This window comes from Esox lucius, chromosome 20, assembly GCF_011004845.1.
Source record: "Esox lucius isolate fEsoLuc1 chromosome 20, fEsoLuc1.pri, whole genome shotgun sequence".
NCBI classification, from domain to species: domain Eukaryota; kingdom Metazoa; phylum Chordata; class Actinopteri; order Esociformes; family Esocidae; genus Esox; species Esox lucius.
In genome coordinates, this window is record NC_047588.1 from 16,625,154 (window position 1) to 16,644,666 (window position 19,513).

At 37.6% G+C, this 19,513-nt stretch overlaps 1 protein-coding gene across 5 annotated transcripts; it reads right to left on the reverse strand.

The window, feature by feature from the left end:
* Positions 1-1,428: 1,428 nt before the first annotated feature.
* Positions 1,429-19,007, reverse strand: LOC105019244 (T-cell differentiation antigen CD6-like). Of its 5 annotated transcripts, none has more exons than XM_029115784.2 (13): positions 18,836-19,005; positions 7,714-8,013; positions 6,930-7,244; positions 5,884-5,934; positions 5,657-5,800; positions 5,123-5,236; positions 4,754-4,837; positions 4,500-4,619; positions 4,211-4,312; positions 3,710-3,793; positions 3,457-3,576; positions 3,165-3,266; positions 1,429-1,992 (listed from the first exon to the last, which is right to left on the reverse strand). In XM_029115784.2, exons 1-13 carry the CDS (start codon positions 18,927-18,929, stop codon positions 1,850-1,852), a joined length of 1,773 nt encoding a protein of 590 aa, XP_028971617.2. In that variant the 5' UTR covers positions 18,930-19,005; the 3' UTR covers positions 1,429-1,849. The 5 variants fall into 5 exon arrangements, with proteins under 5 accessions (XP_028971617.2, XP_028971618.2, XP_028971620.2 ...); XM_029115785.2 differs by having other exon boundaries at positions 18,702-18,928; XM_029115787.2 differs by lacking the exon at positions 18,836-19,005 and adding an exon at positions 8,281-8,386.
* Positions 19,008-19,513: the final 506 nt, after the last annotated feature.

Genomic DNA, 19,513 nt, shown 5'->3' on the forward strand with positions numbered 1-19,513 from the left:
ACCCTGGCACGTACAAATGCAGAAAATGTAAGCTTCAACTTCTGGCTACTCCTCAGTTGTATAATCCAACAACAGACGAGCTTCCCGAAAAGCTGACATGGTTTAAACAAACATCTTATATTTTCAGAAAGAGAAAAGCTCAAATTAATAGAGACATAATATCACCATTAATAATATTATCTCCTCAAATATTATAGGCTGCAGCTCAGCTTCAGACTATCATAGTGAGGAATCAATATTTCCTGTATGCATCGGAGTCAAGCCTTTCGTGGGAATTTTAGAGCTTGTTAGATATCACTTTTGCCCTTTTCATTAACAAAGGGAATGTGATATCCTCACCCAATTTGAGCACTGGTTTTAACCAAACACACCAAGATTTTCCGAGGCACGGAGGTACTATTTAATCAGAGTTACAATGTTGCTATTACTTCTCAGCTAACTACCTATAGTAGAAAACCACATTTCTTATTAATAATATGCCGTCTGTTATCCCCTATTTGTTACAGTAACAATAAAAATATCACTATTATATTACATATTTAACAAATATTTAAATATTCCTGTGAAACTGTAAAAAATAGTGAGATAATTTGAGCTTTAGAAACAAGTGCTTTCATAAATGCATAGCTGGCCTCATTTCCCTGGAGCAGTGTAAAATAAGCTTTATGTCAATGACCCAGCCTCACCAAATGTTGTTTATTTACATACCAAATTTGCTTGTCCAACATCAGTTTCAGTATTTATTTATTTATTTAGTCTCCGCCTAGAGTGTCCTCTAGCCACCAAGGATAGTAGCAGTGAACTACTGGAGAAGCGTGAATGGGGTGAGGGCGGGAACTGTAGTAACGCTACGACCTGGTGGCTGGGGTGCCACGGATCAGGGGCGCCCGAGGGCATCAGCCAATGGTCACCCTGGAGGGAGGCAGCCAATGGTCACGATGGAGGGAGGTAACCAATGGTCACGCTGGAGGGAGGCAGCCAATGGTCAAAATGCTGCCTCAAATTCAAGTGCCGCCCTCTGCGGCTACCTAATCTTGCCTCTGGGAGGGCCGGCCCTGATGTCTGCTAAGCATCATAATCTACTTAAACATGATGTTTAAGCAGCCTATGTAAGCAAGATACTACTAGTGGCTTTATCTGCAATTGCCTCAACAATGAAGCCGAATCGTATGTAATATGAAATATTTTTCAAATATCAAACATTTTAATCTCCCTACTAAGGTGATTCAGTTTATTAGAGGCCAGCTGTGCAAAAGTGGGCATAACAGGTTTCTATGTGATGTGTAAAGCCAGCCTACTGAGTAATGGTACGCATTATGTGTTTTTCTATGTGATGTGTAAGGCTAAATAAATATAATAGAGGTTAAATTCATGCAAACAGACAGGAATGTAGAAATAAATAAATGTAAAGGACATCAATCATGTAGCAAATGTGTTAAATTTTTATTATTTTGATGCATTAATTAATTAATTTACTCTACTGAATCACACCTTAAGAATTTAAATGTGCTTTTAGCAACATTTCATCTTCATAAATCATTCATAAATTGTTTTTTCATAGAAAGATTTAGATTTAGAATGTAGATAAGGTCAGCTCCTTGTATATAACCTTTGTCTTATGGCTCATAAGGATATAATTGGAACTGCAGTAGGTGATTCATATCAGGTTTTTCTAATCTTTAAGACTATTTCAAAATTAAAATAATTGCATTGCCTTGCTTTGAGTGGTGCCTGTCATCTTTAGTCATCAAGTGACCGTTTGTCTATTTGATGCTGTTTTTTCTTCAAAGTTAGCAATACAGTGCTTTTCTTAGTTTCATAGGTCCCACTACACTGCAGTCAAGAAATGCTAGTAAGTTGTAATGTCATCGTAGTCACTGTCGGAAAGGGACTGGTCTGGGTCTTCTTTCACGGTAGCAGCACACACATCTTCTTCGTTGTTGACTTCAATGTTTTCATAAAGCTCAGAAGAGGATGAGCTGCTTGAATCATCTGTATTAAACAAATAAATTCGCATTTATATTCATACGGCTACATACATTGAGGTTCAAAAGTACTTGGACAGTGAATATTTTGTTTTTGTTTTCTATTTCAGTTTTTTCATTTCTGTTGAACCATATTCAAGTAAGTCTCCCCAGGACATATTCCTTACCATTTAAGGGATCTAAAAGCCTTTGGACAAATCAACTATCAATTTATCAAAGCAGTACTTTTGGTTTATGTTGTATAAAATATGAATGAAAATGTATGTATTCTGTAGTCATTTTGGGGTAAATATAATTGTTCTAACACTTCTATATTTATGTGAATGTTCACATTATGATGGTAAAGAAAGCTAACTATTTTTTATGTAATAGTGAGAGGTTTGCGTGTTTTGGGGATTAGATTTTGTGCATCTGTATCCATAATCATGTTAACATTGAAATTAATGTAGATGTATTCAGAAAAACAAAGTGCACAATTCATATTTATAAATAAAATGAAATTCATAGTGCCATGAAAAACTAAGCCGTGAATGAATTGTGATCCTAGCAACGCCTCTGGAACCATCAAAAAGAAGGCCTAGCATTCTTAAATGCAAGGAGATGCTTTTGTAAATATAATTTTATCTGTAATTAGATAACTTGTTTTTAGGAAGGTAATACTTTTTCCTCAGCTGATTAAATGAAGCAGAGGCACCTTCTAAGTATACAGGTGATCTCCTCACCTTCCAAGTGTAGAAAGCACGATCTCTTCCGGTTCCTTACTATCTGGACCAGGAAAGACATTTCTCCCAGGTCAAAGTTTACCTTCATTTGCTTCTACGTATGGACTATGGTATGTATTTCAGATGTATGACATTGAAGTATTTTCAAAGGGGGTAGGGGACATGAACACAGAGTATGGGTGGAAGTTCTCATGCTCCATTCCAAGCCAGCTGGATGATGCAGAGGTTTCATCTAGCCAGAGCTGACTGGTGTTTGTTATGCTTTACGCAAGCAAACACCAAGGACAGTTCTGCAAGTGAATAGCCTTTCCATGTAGCTTGTAAGAGTTATTTCTGTGTCCATGATGTCAACAAGCCTGGCAAATGTGCGTCTTCTCTGTACAACCCTAAGAGCATGTAAGAACGTAGTGCGTAGAAGCATTTTAATTCCCACATGCACTTTAGAAATGTCAGGTACCTTGACTTTGATTGCTCAGTTGGTGGCAGCAGCTGTCTTCTGGCTGTTGCTGATCCTGGTGTGTACTGGTTGATTGAACAGGGGATGATTGATAGGGGTTCGCTGAGGAGGAAAGAGTTTTTTTAATATGCTCCCTGACAGTCATTTTAATTATGTATCTACATATCTTATCTCAGAAACATTTCTTTATACATAAAAAAGAGCAAAAATGCTTTTGCTATTGTAGCTATCTGTCTGTTCACCGCCAAATTAATTAAGTGTGGTTGTTCTTGGGATTTTCACTTGAACAGACCTGAATGTAGATTTTCTTCGTCGGCTAATGTCAGGTTCTCGTAGCACTCTCCAGATGATGTGCTACTCGACCCCAAGGACTGTTTTCGTACACAGTCTGGAAGGAACGGTTCTGATGGACCTAGACGTGGGTAGTTAGCATTCCACATAGTTACCATGTTATTACTAATTAAGGAGAGGAGATTTAGATGCACAGGATGACACAAAAGCATTTTTGGAGTACAAAAACGTGCATGTTCAGCATGTAGACAGACCAGAAAGTAGCAATTCATTGTCGAGTGTCTCAATGTTTTCATAACATTCCCCTGAAGAGATGCTGGCTGACTTCAGCGAACTCACTGGACAAAGAAATGGTTGTTAATTTTTGGTGTATTACAATAAGGCTCTAAATTAACTTTTCTGTCACCACAGCAAGTTTACCCATATAAGTATTTTCTTATTCCTTGTCATACTTAACGTTATAATAACATAATCCAAAATTGTTCAAGGAGATGATTACAATTTAAGACTACAAAAAAACCTTCTACCTCATTCTGCACAAATAGCCACAGATAATTATATATCAAGATTTCCACTTCTCTGTCCAAAACTAGCAGAATCATACATCTCACCTGCATGAAGCAGAGGTTTTAGGATGGATGAAAAGAATAGCATTTGTGCTCTGCACACTCACTCTGGAGGACAGTGCTCGTCACCAGCAAGGTGGGCTTTTCTACCTCACAAATATCACAAAGCATTTCTCAAAATATGTATACCTTGATTTTGATTCCTCAATTGGTGGCAGCAGCTGTCTTCTGGCTGTTGCTGATCCTGGTGTGTACTAGTTGACTGCACAGGGGATGATTGATAGGGGTTTGCTGAGGAGGAAAGAGTTTGTTTAATATGCTCCCTGGCAGTCATAATTATGTATCTACATATCTTATCTCATAAACCTTTCTTTATACATAAAACTGAGTAAAAATGCTTTTGCTATTGTAGCTATCTGTCTATTCACCACCAAATTAATTAGGTGTGGTTGTTCATGGGATTTTCACTTGAACAGACCTGAATGTAGATTTTCTTCGTCGGCTAATGTCAGGTTCTCGTAGCACTCTCCAGATGATGTGCTACTCGACCCCAAGGACTGTTTTCGTACACAGTCTGGAAGGAACGGTTCTGTTGGACCTAGACGTGGGTGGTTAGCATTCCACATAGTTACCATGTTATTACTAATTAAGGAGAGGAGATTTAGATGCACAGGATGACACAAAGGCATTTTTGGAGTAAACAAAACTTGCATGCTCTGCATTTAGACAGACCAGAGAATAGCAATTCATTGTCGAGTGTCTCAATGTCCTCATAACATTCCCCAGAAGAGATGCTGGCTGACTTTAGCGAACTCTCTGGACAAAGAAATGGTTGTTAAATTTTGGTGTATTACAATAAGGCTCTTAATTAGCTTTTCTGTCACCACAGCAAGTTTATTCTTTATCATACTTATAATAACATCATCCCAGAATTTTCAAGGAGATGATTGCCATTTAGGACTAAGAAGAAACCTTCTACCTCATTCTGCACAAATAGCCATGTGTACAAATTGTGGTGCATGTTAGGAAACTGAACTATTTTCCAAAACTTAAAATGTCATGAAACTAATGGGCACAGAGGAAGAGCATCAGTACACTCACTGTGAACACCTGTTTCTGTGGTGACTGTGAGGAGGTTGACCCCTTCGTCTCGTTGAGTGGGTTGGGACTGGATGGACAGAAGTTGGCTGTCTTGGCTTTGGTATACCACAAGAGCTAGAGAGGAACAAAAAGCTTTTAAAACTTCTCTGCACCACAGCTAGCATAATACATTAGATGTTTTAGCCTTTGTTGTCTTTTTATATTGTGTAAAACATAGGGATATTTTGTCTTACAGAAAAATACCTATATTAATCAGGGCATGGTACTGTCACATATAGAACATATTCAAACAATATCTTCTCACCCTGTGAAATAATAGGCTGCTCTTTCACGGCGGTGTAAAATTAACACCCTGCATTTGCCTGCAGTTTGAGTAAGTCAATTTCCTTTACTATGTTCTATCGTGTTTTGTTGTATCATAATTGAAGCAGCTCTCTCAATGTTAGTTACTTCTCACTGATGACCACGTTTGTTGTTTTGTGAACAAATGGAGAGTGACGGTTATGTCGAAGGCAATGAGAGACAATGACTCACCAGCTCTCCCTTTATAAGACTGAAAGAGTAGAGCATTGGAGAGGAGTGTGAGTAGGAGGGCTGTAGACAGAGCAATGCAGCCCCACACCGCTGCTGAGATTGGAGAGGACAGGCTCTCTTTACTGGTGACATTTGGAACTGAACCTTCAGGAAAGAGAACAAGTTTATATTTCATGTTTAATATCTACAAATAGTGTGAATTGTGTGTCTGAGTCTTAAGAATGTACCTGTGGTTGAAACCTGGGTGTTCTCAATGCCTGTTTGGTTTACCTGAAAACCTGTCAGGGAAATGGAAAAGGTCTTAATAATAAAATGAATGATAGATGTCTAAAATGTCTGACTTCTATCTACTCAATCAATATTTCACTCTTGACTAAAGTTTTTCAAGGTTCAGTTAATCATTTGGCAATAAAAGCTATAAATGCCTGTTTTTTTCTATTGGAAGTTTTACTTCATGTGAAGGAGTCATAGATCAGTGGATCAGTGGATGTTTCACTAATTGGTATTTCCAATAGAATTAAAATGTGAAGCAGCTGTGTCTACTCAGGTAATGACCTCTCTCACATCTATGCAATACTGTAAGATAGTTCTAAATGTATTCCTGAATGTATCAGTGCAACTAAGACTGTGAGGACTATCCATTTAGACCCACTGATAAGTGTGTTTAGTGTGATCATATCTGAGCCAAAGTGACATGTGAACCTGTTTCATCACCAGGACCAATCATGATCATTTTATAAAGGCCCTATACACAATTACAGAAAATTATACAAACACAGCATGCTACCCTTGCAAAGCCATTTTACTGTGTTTGCACTGCACAATCTGCACATGTACTGAATTTAATCAACTTTAGAACTAAGGCAGGTGTTATTAGGATCACCAAAGTGTGAGAAATCGAAATCATTGTTATCTGTAAAGCAATCTAAAAATCCAATCATTAGACTTGAGTCTGAATTACTCAGTTTGGATTTTGCTTGGAAGACCTGATGTCACGTCAATATTTTTAAAGTTATTCCTACTCCCATTCCGTTCGGCTCATTTGTTTCAAATAGAGACACTGGCTTCAACTATAGCTGTTTAAAATACTTCAACATACTTATTGATGGGTATTATGAAGGAAAAAAAACGTAACAGCTTAATGACTTCAAGATCATTGTCTATTGAACTCAAGTGAAACTTTAATGGCTGTTTATGTGCTTTCAATAGTAGGCATGGTACTCATGTTCAAAATGACCACGTTTGAAATGACTGAGTCGAGCAGCAGGCCTACCTGAACAAACCACTGCGGCGTCTTCTTTGTGTCCACAGTCGTTGGGTATCCCCTGGGAGGGACACTCCCATAGGTTCCTTTCACTTCCATTACAGTTCACCTCATCTAGGAAAATCAGACCAGTACCTGCTTTAAAGGACCAACCCTCCCCGCTCACATTTAGGGCAGGGCCACAGTCTAGTTGGGCACAGACCACGCTCCCATCTTTCAAGTCCCAACTATCGTCGCACACCGTTCCCCAGTGCCCCTCTTTCCACAACTCCACTCGTCCTTCACAGTGACCTGCTCCTCCAACCAATCGCACCAACTGGTGCCCTGAGAAGTAGATGGATGTATCAGTCAGTTTGTGGATCATCAGGTAGCCTTTACCAAAAGCATTGAGGCTGTTCTCTTATATGGCCCAGGGAAAAGAGAAAAGTAACAAATAATATGTGGAGAAATGATTGGGAATAACTTTTTTCACATCAAAGGGAATGCTTTTTTATCAATACGCTTTATCCGCCTTCCTAATGAAAACTAGTGTGAGAACAGTGTTCTTCCCTCCTTGGAACCCATGTTTATATTTAATAGAACTCTCTCAATAAAAAAATTGCTTAAAAGTGTAATCTGTGTTAAACCGAGCAACTTATAGCAAAGTGGAGGCATAACTCGAGACAACTTGTATTTGCACTTGTTGGTGCATCTTTGCAGGCCTTTCTTGCACAGCAACGTCTAACCGAGCTATTATTGTTGCTCAAGATAAATTGTGCTGATCTAAGCATGAGTTTTGTAATGAGGGTCTTACCACAGGTTATCTCAGTCAGGTTTGAGCACTCGGTGTGTGAGAGCTCAGTACAGTTTTCCACCAGTAAGTCACTGTACACACACTGGCTGAGACACGTTGAGCTGTTGTAATTTAAAGTAGCATTGCCATTATGTCCAAACGTATATACTGCCCCGCAACTCTGGTTGGCACATATGTTGTTTACCGCATTCGTCCACTCTGCAGATGCATTGTCAAACATCACTGGCCTCCACACCCCCTGATAGAGAACCTCCACCACCCCAGAGCAGTGCTGGGATAACCTGAAAGGGTGACATATGTCTGAAAGGACAGAGAAACAAAAAAATACAAAATTAAATCCAGTAAGGATTTTGTTAAGTTCCCCATTTATGTTAGCTACACAGTTCACGGGCCGGCATGCCCGTCACACACGCGCGCTGGAGAGACCAAAAAAATGATTCCCCATTTTCCATGTCTCCTAATCTTAACCCTTACCCTAACCTTCACCTTAAACTCCAAAACCTCAAATGTATGCCTAAACGTAACATAACCTTAAATGTTAAATCCAACCAAAATTCACACACTCACCCTGATTTCTAACACTAACCCCAAAGGTTTCCTCTAAAACTAACCCCCAAGCCAGAGATTTTTTCCTTCTTGGGATCACCGGAAATATCAGGTTTTCCTTTCACTGTATGGACATCAGGTCCCTATATGTAATGTAAAGGATCTAACACATGTACACAGATAAATGCCCTGGCTGTTTGCTGGCCTATTGGTTGCTGTGCTTCTTGCAGACATTCAGCATAGCAGCCACATCCTGTGAGTCACATCCTGTGTAAATGTCACTGAGGTTAATTCTCTGGGGGACACAGGACAACCAGCCTAACTCTCAAAATACCACAGCACCAAATTCATAGAGTGGTATCAACACAGTTGGTACTGCATATCAAATGGAGCACGTTTCATAAATCTATCTCCATCGTAAACCGGGCTATATTTAGCAATAACAGTTCACACAGAAGTAAACCTTTCAAACTACTGTATTTGACATTGGTCCGACTTCTGAAACCTGCGCATACTGTATCTCAACAATAGTATTTTAAAGAGTGTGGTTAAATCCGAAAAACGTTATTTTCCACTATTCAAGTTGAAAAAACGGGCATCTGGGTAAGGGGGGTGGGCTCTAGATCAGCCAATCAGGGCTGTAAATGTAAAAACGTAACTATCTTAAAATGTCTCAACTCTCAGATGGTGAGACCAAGCATTTTTAATAGTCAAAGAAGGCTCATTGAAATAAAGGCTTAAAATATACTTGAGTTATTGTCATTACAAAGATTTAGTTGGGGCTTTAACAAGGCAATCCATTGGTCCATTTGATCTCTTTAATAATAGTATTTTAATGTTTTCATTTTTGTATATACATTTTTAATCTTCAGTCATTTAGCAGACACCCAGAAAGAGTATTTTTGTGTGGGATTTTCCTCTGCGCATAAGGACCCTTTAACGCTTCACCGCCCTCATCAATAAAACAACCGTGAGAACGATGGAAAATAGTCTCTCACGATTTCTAAGTTGCATCCTGTAACAGTAGTCTTTATTTAAAAAATCTGAAATATGACAAAGAACAAGCTAAACTAAGAGAACAGAAAATGTATTGTTATTATGCGTCGATGGTAGAGGTGTGACGATACACGTGTGACGAAAAATAGTATTTTATTTGACTGAAAGTCACAAAATGCAAAACAATGCAAGTGCATTTTGAAATGTTTTAACTATTCTTGTAATGAATGTCACTTTCTGAGTATGAGTTAACATATGCAGTAAAAGACAAAACAATACGCAAGCTGTATTAGGTTTTGCCACAAACTCAACTGTATGATTTTACATGAGAAAACGCTGATGTCTCTCGTTATTGCTATGCCTCTAGCACTCGACTGTGGAAGTTGAGATGTATGGTATGGAGTTAGATGTGCCTCAGTATTCGTAATATATCTAGAAAATCTGTGCATATATTCATCACAACTCACAAATAAAAATGGGATTTGTAAATGTGAAAAAATCTTTTGTAAATAAAAATATCTGTAAATATGTAAACATGTTTCACAAATATAAATACAATTTGTGAATACGCAAAAATATATTTCACAAATAAAACACAAATCTGTAAAACATTTACAACTGTTGTTCAACATTTACAAGTGTTGACTTACATTTACAAATCTTAAGTTTATTTACGGATCTGAATATTATATTTACAAATTTTTTAGACACATTTTCCTTCGGTCGACAAGATCTTGTGTGCGTGATTTCAGTCAGAGGGCTCGCTTCGTAGGACTTATGGAATATCCGGACTGGAGCCTGGTAGATTGAAGTCTATAGGACACGTTTTTCCTGAAATGTCAATATAACGTTTATTTGTATAACAATATTTGACTGCGTGTTTTGGACTTCAGGCAACTAACTTTAGCACAGTAAGTTATGTCATCTTACATCTGGTTGGCAGTTGACTACTGTAGCTTAACTAAATTAATGAAGGTACTAACCTACGACGCAACTCACTAAATAACGGTATGTTGTTGACTTGTACAGCTGCATTCAGTTCATTCAGTATGAGTATTGCACATCGTGCTAACGTTAGTGGTTATAAAAGGAAAACTGTATGCATGGGTTAGTCCTTAGAATGTGTAAGTACAGAGTAATAGTACAGCATCATCATGGTCCACCTACATTTTTAGTTTGTTAGAAGTGTATGTACTTTTTATTTGACAAGTATTGGTCACCACTTGTCAACCTTTCATCACACACCCAATCAGAGATAGAATTATATCTACTGCACAACACTCACTGCATTTCTGGCTTTCACGGGTTATTTGAGAATTGTTCCCATGATGCTTTAAGTTTAAAACAAACTGGAATATTGGATATTAACCTTAATATAATGTGTATGTATTTCTCTTTGCTTATCTTCTACTGTAGCTTGTGTCAATGTCCCCTCACAATGTCCTTCAATGTCCCTCACACTAAACCTCAAGGAAATAGAACACTCTTCACTTACTTTGCAGTATTTTTAGAAAGACATCCTCTTTGCCACCACTACCCAATTATGGCCCTTCATTGAACTCCTAAAATAATCTGTCTCCAAGTCATCAGGAACTAAGGATTATTTCTCAGATAGGAGACCATAACATAAAATGTACTGTATAGTTATTAATATTGCTTTTATTATTATAATTATAATTTCTGTTATGAACCATGTCTTTGTTTGACATCATGTTGTCAGTATGATTGTACAAAATACTCTGTATTTATTAAATCCCCATTAATGCAAATTAGTAATTACATACTGGAGTATCCTTGTTACAAAAAATATAATGGTATACGTTTTATTGTGATAAGATTCACTGCTGTCTTAAGAAATAATGTTTCCTAAAGAAATGTATCCACAAATATAAACTATGCTTTGAGAATGCCTCCATTCACTACTGTCAATGAGCAATTACAGTTCAAAAGTTTGCATACCCTTGGAGAATTGGTAATATATGTTCCCTTTTTAAAGAAAACATGAGTGAGCAGGCAAAACACATTTCTTTTATTTCTTATGGGATTCATATTCAACTGTAGGTTGTAACATAAATGGCACAATCATAAAAAAAAATGGCAATAAAGAAAAACATTTAATTCAAAAGACTGCATACCCTTAGTTCTTAATAATGTGTATTGTCCCCTTTAGCATCAATAATAGTGTGCAGTCTTTTGTAATAGTTGTCTATGAAGCCCCAAATTCTTGCAGGCGGTATAGCTGCCCATTCATCTTGGTAAAATGCCTCCAGGTCATGTAAAGTCTTTGGTCGTCTTGCATGAACCGCATGTTTGAGATCTCCCCAGAGTGGGTTGATGATATTAAGGTCAGGAGACTGTGATGGCCACTCCAGCACCTTCACCTTTTTTGACACTAATTGCAATTTAAAAAGCCACAGGTGTGGGAAATGACCCTTTAATTTCCATTTTCACCTTGTGTGTCTTTAACAATTTCAAACATCAGGGCTATTGGGTGATTTCTGTTATCATTATAATTTAAAAAGGAGCCAAACAACTATGTGATAATAAATGGCTTCATATTATCACTAATCTTAAATAAAAAATGTAATGATCAGTCATAATTTCTAAATCAATACCAAAATGTCACAATTTCTGCCCGAGTATGCAAACTTATGAGCACAATTGTATAACCACTAACACTAGCTAGATGTCCAAGACTCATACTGAATGAACCAAATGCAGCTGTGTAAGTCAACAACATACTGTTATCTAGTCCGTCACACCGTGGGGTTAAATTAGGGTTGCCACCTTCAATATGGAAACATAAGGGACACCTTGCCAGCGGCCCCAAACCCGTGGGACACAAATGAAGTGGGTCTGGGGGTCCAATGGGAGTGTCAGATGCTTCATTCCCTGCATTCTGGTGAATTTCTATGCACCAATTTGTTCTTTTATGCATCATTTTCAAAGTCCTCTGCTACTGTGAACATGAATGTAATGGAAATAGAGTAAATAAGAGTAAAGAAAAGTTGCATCAATTATATTAAGGATTAAAACATCAGATCATAGACATGGGCAAGATGTTTGGTCTTTCAAAATAAACTATTTGGAATATGTGGAAGAAGCAAGAACCCACTCTCCAGGAATGACGATGTAACCTAGTTTTTTGTCTGTTGCTGCTCCCATGCTCTGGAATAGTCTCTCATCCCACATTAAGTCCCGTTCCACCATTGCCAATTTAAAATCAAATTTAAAGACTTTTCTTGCTTTTAGTTTAGTCTGACGTTGTCCTTTGGTTTTTGTCCACTCATTACGTATTTTTTACATCCTAAAGTTGGCGTTTATGTATTATTCCTTTAATCATGTATAGAGACCCGGTGGCACAGGGGAATTGCCCCCAGCAAGACTTATTTTCCCCAAAAAAATAGTTAGGGTAAGATGCTTCCCAATACTGTACTTCACTAATTACTGTTGTGAATGTAGGCTAGCTCTCTTGCTTTCATCTGCTGTTGGGAATGTTGGCTATATCTCTTGCATTCATCTGCAAATGCGATCGAAGATGTGCTTTAAGTGATGTGATCACTAAGCTACAAAAAATGTGTAACTAAAAGTTACTAAAGCTTTCAAATGTTATTGACAGCTGTGTATTTTGCTAGTATATAGCCTCAGCAAGCCATGCATGCAAATATTATTTGCTTTCCGTCCGTCGTGCTTTAACTATTCTGTGTTGATAAGTAGGACAAATGTGCCGGTCCATGGCAATCAAAAACCCGTCCAAAACGTTTGTTCTAGCGCCTGCAGGTATACCTGTTTCGAGGGATATGTTAATTCATCTGCCTCGACTGTAAAGCACTTTGGGTCAACTCCTGTTGTTTCTTTCCACCAAGTGGGATATTGGTTACATTTCTCTCACACAAACACACCTAGCTCGTGCGTGCGGAGTGTATCTTCTGCTTACAGAACTGTCAAGTTGTGTATCTGGGAGAACCGCATTGCTGATGTTACCGTCTGAGTCTCCGTAACCAGGGCAACGATGACGTTCAGTGACAGACAACTCGAACCATGAATTCTGAGGTATACCCGGAGATTATTAAAAAAAACATCAAGAAATCAGTGAAGGAGCTAAATCTGAAAATGGGTCTTCCCACAACTACACTATGCGTTCGCCCCAGTTCGCCCACGATGGAGGTTAGGGAATGTAGCCCACAGTACGTTAGATTGTAGGGCGGACTAAGTGCAAATATTTGTATTTATAATTAACGTTTGAGTCAAGATTTTCGTTAGTAAGTGATGGTTGCATTTGCTATCAAACAAGATGCAATTTTATAAAGGGTAAAGTTTTACAGAGACATGTCTCTTAAGGAGCTTGCTCATTCTTGCTCTATTAATGAAAGTCCATTTTGTGCAATAATTCTAGTAGCCTATATTTACGAATATTGAGACATCTAACTGCATAGGTGGTGGTTCTGTAGGGGTCTTGGCATAGTGCTCGTGTTAGCCACGGTTTTAGCACTATTTCCTTACATATTGTTTGTGTCTTGTCTGTCACTGTTTCCACCTGGTAGCCTACTAGGGATGAGCACAGAGTCGAATATTCGAATACCCGAAACTAATCTAGTATTAGAGTACTTATGTGTTACATATGTGTACTTGTTTTGCCCCCCCCTTTTTTTACGTAGGCGATATCAATCAATCAATCAAAATATATAATAATAAATAAATTTATCTGGGCTAAATCCAGAGTCTATTTGATTTTAGACTAGGTCAGAAGTATGACCAGGTGGACAAGGACAGGGACAGCAACGGGCCCCCCAAACCAGGTAATCCGCAGGTGTGGACCAGGACCTCATCTCCTTCTAAAATTTAAAACTGGAGGAAACTGAGAAAAGTTAGTAGTACATCCCTCATGTATTTTTTGTGGTTAAATAAAAATACCTGAATATTATTTTTCGAAATAGCCTGCTATTGAAATTCCTATTCGTTTTGTATATGACGATTTACCATGACATTTGAAAAAAAATTTAAGTTGTTTTTGTAACATGCACCGTCACTCGTGTTTGTTGTTTACAATCGTCAATCAAAGCGGTAGTGGTGTGGTGGGGTCCAGGCAGTCAGAAGGATGCATGTTGGATGAAAAAAACTAATTCAAGGGAAGATGGAATCTATTTACTGGATTAATGTTACCTACGGAATGTCGAAAGGTGTTTGAGAGTACAGAAAACGGCGAGTTAAGCAAATTGCATATAGCTGGCTACCTTCCCTAGACTCTTCCGTCCAAAAAACTCAATTTTATGTGTTGATAAATATTGTCTTTTAGTTCTGTAGCCGAGTTTTGAGTGTTCTTCCACACGGCTTCCTCCATACGCGCAGTCGTTTTGATCTCACTCGGCCATTGAGCCATGAGAACGACACCAACTCCTTAGCGCGTTGTGTAGAAGCGCTCATGTTGTATCGGTAGTATTTATTTATTTATTTGCCTTAATTGCACGTTTAGTATTGCCATTTGTACTGGGCTTGCCTTTTTACATCTTTACATTTCACTTGTAGTATACATATATGTAATATTTGCACATTTCCTACCCTCTTCTAGTTGCACTTCTGGTTACATACTGATTGCATTTAATTGTACTGTACAGTACTTGTACTAGTTCAATGACAACAAAGTTGAATCTATACTAATTAGATTCATATTTACAGTTTTGTAATCTGGCTTTTCATGGTATTTCAAAGTCGCCAGTTAGTTGCCAAATCCTTTTCTATTCTGATGTATTGGATATAATAGGTTTTGCCTGAGGAATAAATCAACAAAAGAAAGTTCAGATAACACATAAATTAAATGAGACAAAAGATAGTAATCTGATTTGGCCTTCCCTGATTTGGGCCAGCCCTTCCCAATATAAATCAAACTTGGACCCTTGACATCAGAAAGTATGTTGTCGGGACACAGGTTCCAAAGCCACAGCATGCTATGATAAAACTAAACAATTGAGCACCTCCAAAACTGTTCATACATATCAGTCTGGAAAGTGGCAAGTCCTCTGGGCATCCACTGAACCACAGTTATTGTCCAAAGGAAGTTTTGGACAGTAATGAATTGTCTCAGGAGTCCTGCCAAAATGTAGGGGATATTAATGGTCCAGCAACTAATGTGTCTGTTTTATGTTGAAGAATAATCAGTCCTTAATTGTCAACCTTGAATGGCTTTGTTAAGGACCTTATTGGGGACCTGGAATGCACTCAACCTTTCACATCAATATAGGGAAGGCTATACAAACATCTCAAAAAATATTTGAGCTCCATAAGTCCTCTGTGAGGCAATTCAATCATTTAAAATAGAGAGCATTTAACATGACTGCTACTTGGTGTAAAAGTGTAAGCTCATCCAAAATATCCCCATAAGCCACAAGAAAAATAATAAATCAGGTAAATGCCATCCCAAACATGAAATCTGGAGATTTGCAGACCTCCTTTGTTGCATCTCAGGCACACTTTGACAAGAGGTAACAAGAACACTGAATTGAAATGGCATTGCTAAGAAAACTCCTATGTGGTCAAAAAAGAACCAAACTGCGGTTCTTAACTTTGCCAGAGCCCACCTGGACATGTTTCTGGAAGTCCATTCTCTTGAAAGATGAGTCCAAAACTGACAAAAACTCTACATTGCCAAACAACCAAAATAACCTTATCCCAATAGTCAAGCATGGTGGTGGGAAAGATCTGGGGCTGCTTTTCCTCCTCTGGACCTGATCAACTGCACATCATTAAGGGAACCATGAATTCTGAGGTATACCCGGAGATTATAAAAGGAAAACATCAAGAAATCAGTGAAGGAGCTAAATCTGAAAATGGGTCTTCCCACAACTTCACTATGCGTTCGCCCCAGTTCGCCCACGATGGAGGTTAGGGAATGTAGCCCACAGTACGTTAGATTGTAGGGCGGACTAAGTGCAAATATTTGTATTTATAATTAACGTTTGAGTCAAGATTTTCGTTAGTAAGTGATGGTTGCATTTGCTATCAAACAAGATACATTTTATAAAGGGTAAAGTTTTACAAAGACATGTCTCTTTAGGAGCTTGCTCATTCTTGCTCTATTAATGAAAGTCCATTTTGTGCAATAATTCTAGTACACGGTTACTAAGTAATTGTAATTCAATAACGTTGAATCTAATATAATCAATTTCAGTTATTAAATGCAAAGTTTAATATATTTACAGCATAGGGTAAAGGTATTGCAATATCAATCATAACCCAAGAGTTACATTGTAGGATTTTAAATATTTTTATAAAAATCATGCATAGTTTTAATCTTATCCAACATATGAAAAATAGTCTTGTTTATCTAAGGAACTTAATGAATCGACAGAATAGGCCTACTTGATTACCCAAATAGTCATTAGTCACAGCCCTACATTCAAGCTAATCCACCAAATAATAGCTCAGAAGAAAGATTTGTGTTCCGGATTGGCCAAGTCGAAGTCATGACCTTAATCCAACTGAGATGCTGCGATAGGACCTGAAGCGGGCAGTACAGTGGCGTAGCGTGAAGATTGTGCAACCTTTCCTGGCATAGATGAACCTCACAGGTCAATGTGATAACCACATAGAGCATCACAATATCAAATAAATATACACAACAGTATTTAATATACAGGCCAAGCCCAGGCCCTCGACCCACCTCGGGCCCTGTGCACCCACTCCGTCGACAGCTACGCAGCTGGGGCAGCACATGCCAGACACCCCTCAAGCCTCACTCAATTGGCTGTAAAGAGGACTGGGTAAAAAACCCTCAGACAGAAGATATCAGATACTGATTAGTGGCTATAAGACATTTACTCGTGATTAGTGGCAAAGAGACGTTTACTACTAGTTATTGCTGCCAATGGAGGTGCCACAAGCTTTTGAATGAAGTGGTTCACATGTTTTTGCAAACATAAAATCAGATTTTTTGTGAAATAAACTTTTTTTTGTTAAATAACCAATGAAAATGTATCACATGTATTTGTTTGTCTCCTTTATTTGGAAGGTCTTCATTACTAATTGGGCTTTAGCTAAGGATTTTATGAGTTTATTGTAATTTTCAATACAAAAATAATGACCGAAAATAATGACCATCTCTGTAGGGTTCACTTAATTCCAAGCAGCCCTCTGTTGAGTATTTCAACTCTCAACAAACTTTTAATTTGTAATATCTTATGTGATATCACTATCAAATGGGTGGTCGGCAAAGTTGATATACTTGGTGTACACATCTCAGTAATGATGAATGATCTTGCAATGGTTACATTTGAGAGAAAACTTTAGTAAGATTCTGAAACCATAGAGAGGAAAATACCAGTCCATATACAGGAAAATTACCCTCTTACATTTGCTTGTTGTGGCATTATTTATATATTTATTCATAACCCTACCAACAGCAAAATAATGTTTTTATTGTTTATTTATTTGGAAAGCTCTCAGCTCCCTATGCAGATTGAGACCAAGCATTTTTGCTAGATTCAACATGGATCCCTGTTTGAAGTTTCTCCTTCCTAAATTAATGAATACGGAGTTGGTACCTTTTCCATTTTATAATGTTAATTTATTGAAAAGGTGGGAAATCTGAGTGAAATGTCATAGATTTTGTGTAAATTATTATGTATAATAATTATAATACATTAATAATTAATATATATATATATATATATATATATATATATATATATATATCTTTGCCAAATGTGTCAGTCAAGTTTACCTAGTGAATCTAAAAGTATTGGAGTATGAAGTAGGCTAGTATGACAACATGCATGCTATCATCTGAACTGTGACCAGAATTGACTGAGTGATTGTAGCAGGTAGACCGGTTCATTCTGAAGTAGCTGTATGAATTTCCATTACAGTGTATTTAAAAGTAGTATTTGGCATTGAGAGTATTTTCAATAATTCGTCTTTCTTAGCTTCAATCATCTTCAAATGATGGTTCATTTTATGTTTTCATGGAAGTTCTACACAAATGTTGATGCCAAAGAAACATCACAACGCCATCCCAAGAGGTGATAAGTGTTCATTGGGGGTCCAGTTTTCATGACTTGAATCTGCTTAAATAATCACAGATCAGGTTTGAATGTTGCTGTCCATTTGATCCCAACTAAATTAATGAGCTTGTGCAATTTTCATGAAAATAGCCAATATGTTTCCTTAAAAGCTGCACCAGGTTAACAGTTGCTGATTTGTCTAGTTGATTCGCCTTATTTCTAATATAACTTTTTTTAGGAAATGTTCTATCATTTATTTGTAAATGTGAAGTAGATTATGTAGATCAATGAACTACATAATCACTATTTAGATAATGTTTTAGGACATCAAAATGTAAATGACTGTACAAAGTTATTAAATTAATGTTTTACTGTATTTGACATACAAAGATCATAATCATTATACTCTCATTCAAACAAGGCAATTCAGAAAATATTAAACCATGTTACCTTGAAAGAGCATCAGAACTGGCAGAACTACGGCCATCCTAAACAGTTCCATCTCAGACAGTAGGGCCTGGGTCCTCTGATCATAGTTTTCAACTAGATTTGCACAATAACAAGTAAGAATGCATAATTCTTACTTTGGTTATTATAAATCAAGTAGTGTGCTGAACATGAGAATGTGTCCTCGTTCTGTTTGTTTGTGCTCCTGCAACTTGTGGTTTCCCTGAGCATCGTCTATGACACATAATCAAATAGGCTTCTCTCTCTAGAGCACACACTTTCACAGACACAAAGACTGGCTGCGAGATACACCCACTGTTTTCCTCACAACTATAAGAGTTTGTTGATTACCAGCTTCTACAATAAATTCAACATATCCATGTAACATGTGAAAGAGTATTAATGCAGCTTAAGCAGTTTTAGAAGGTGTTGAAACAATTTTTCTTTCTCATGTTCTGAGCAGGCTACTGGTGCATAATGAGACTATAAATACACATATTACTCGGATCATTTCTTTGACAGAAGTAGACTCAGCTGCAGGGGGGAGGCGAAGTTGTGTTGTCTCTTAGCGTTTCCTTGCTGCTCTAGTGATGTTGAAACGGGTAATGTCAGCGTATATGTGTTAGCAGCTATGTAAAAAATATTGTTGAATAGTGGTGACATACAGTTAATGTTTTATCAAGAACTGTCTGACCAGCAGTAGTAGTCAACTGGAAAGCCAAAATGGTGCTAAACTTGAGATTCTTCCCAAAGTTCGGCTCATGAAATAATAGCTTAAAAAGATGCAAACAATTATAGTCTCACAAAGACGTGTA

What these genes read in the sequence shown, in the direction of transcription:
- LOC105019244 (XM_029115784.2), bottom strand. Translation starts at nt 18,929, where the DNA reads ATGCTCAGGGAAACCACAAGTTGCAGGAGCACAAACAAACAGAACGAG. An exon ending in GTCTTATAAAGGGAGAGCTG is followed by an intron (nt 5,237 to 5,656) that starts GTGAGTCATTGT and finishes GTTCCTCTCTAG; the next exon opens with CTCTTGTGGTATACCAAAGC. An exon ending in CACAGAAACAGGTGTTCACA is followed by an intron (nt 4,838 to 5,122) that starts GTGAGTGTACTG and finishes TTCTTTGTCCAG; the next exon opens with AGAGTTCGCTAAAGTCAGCC.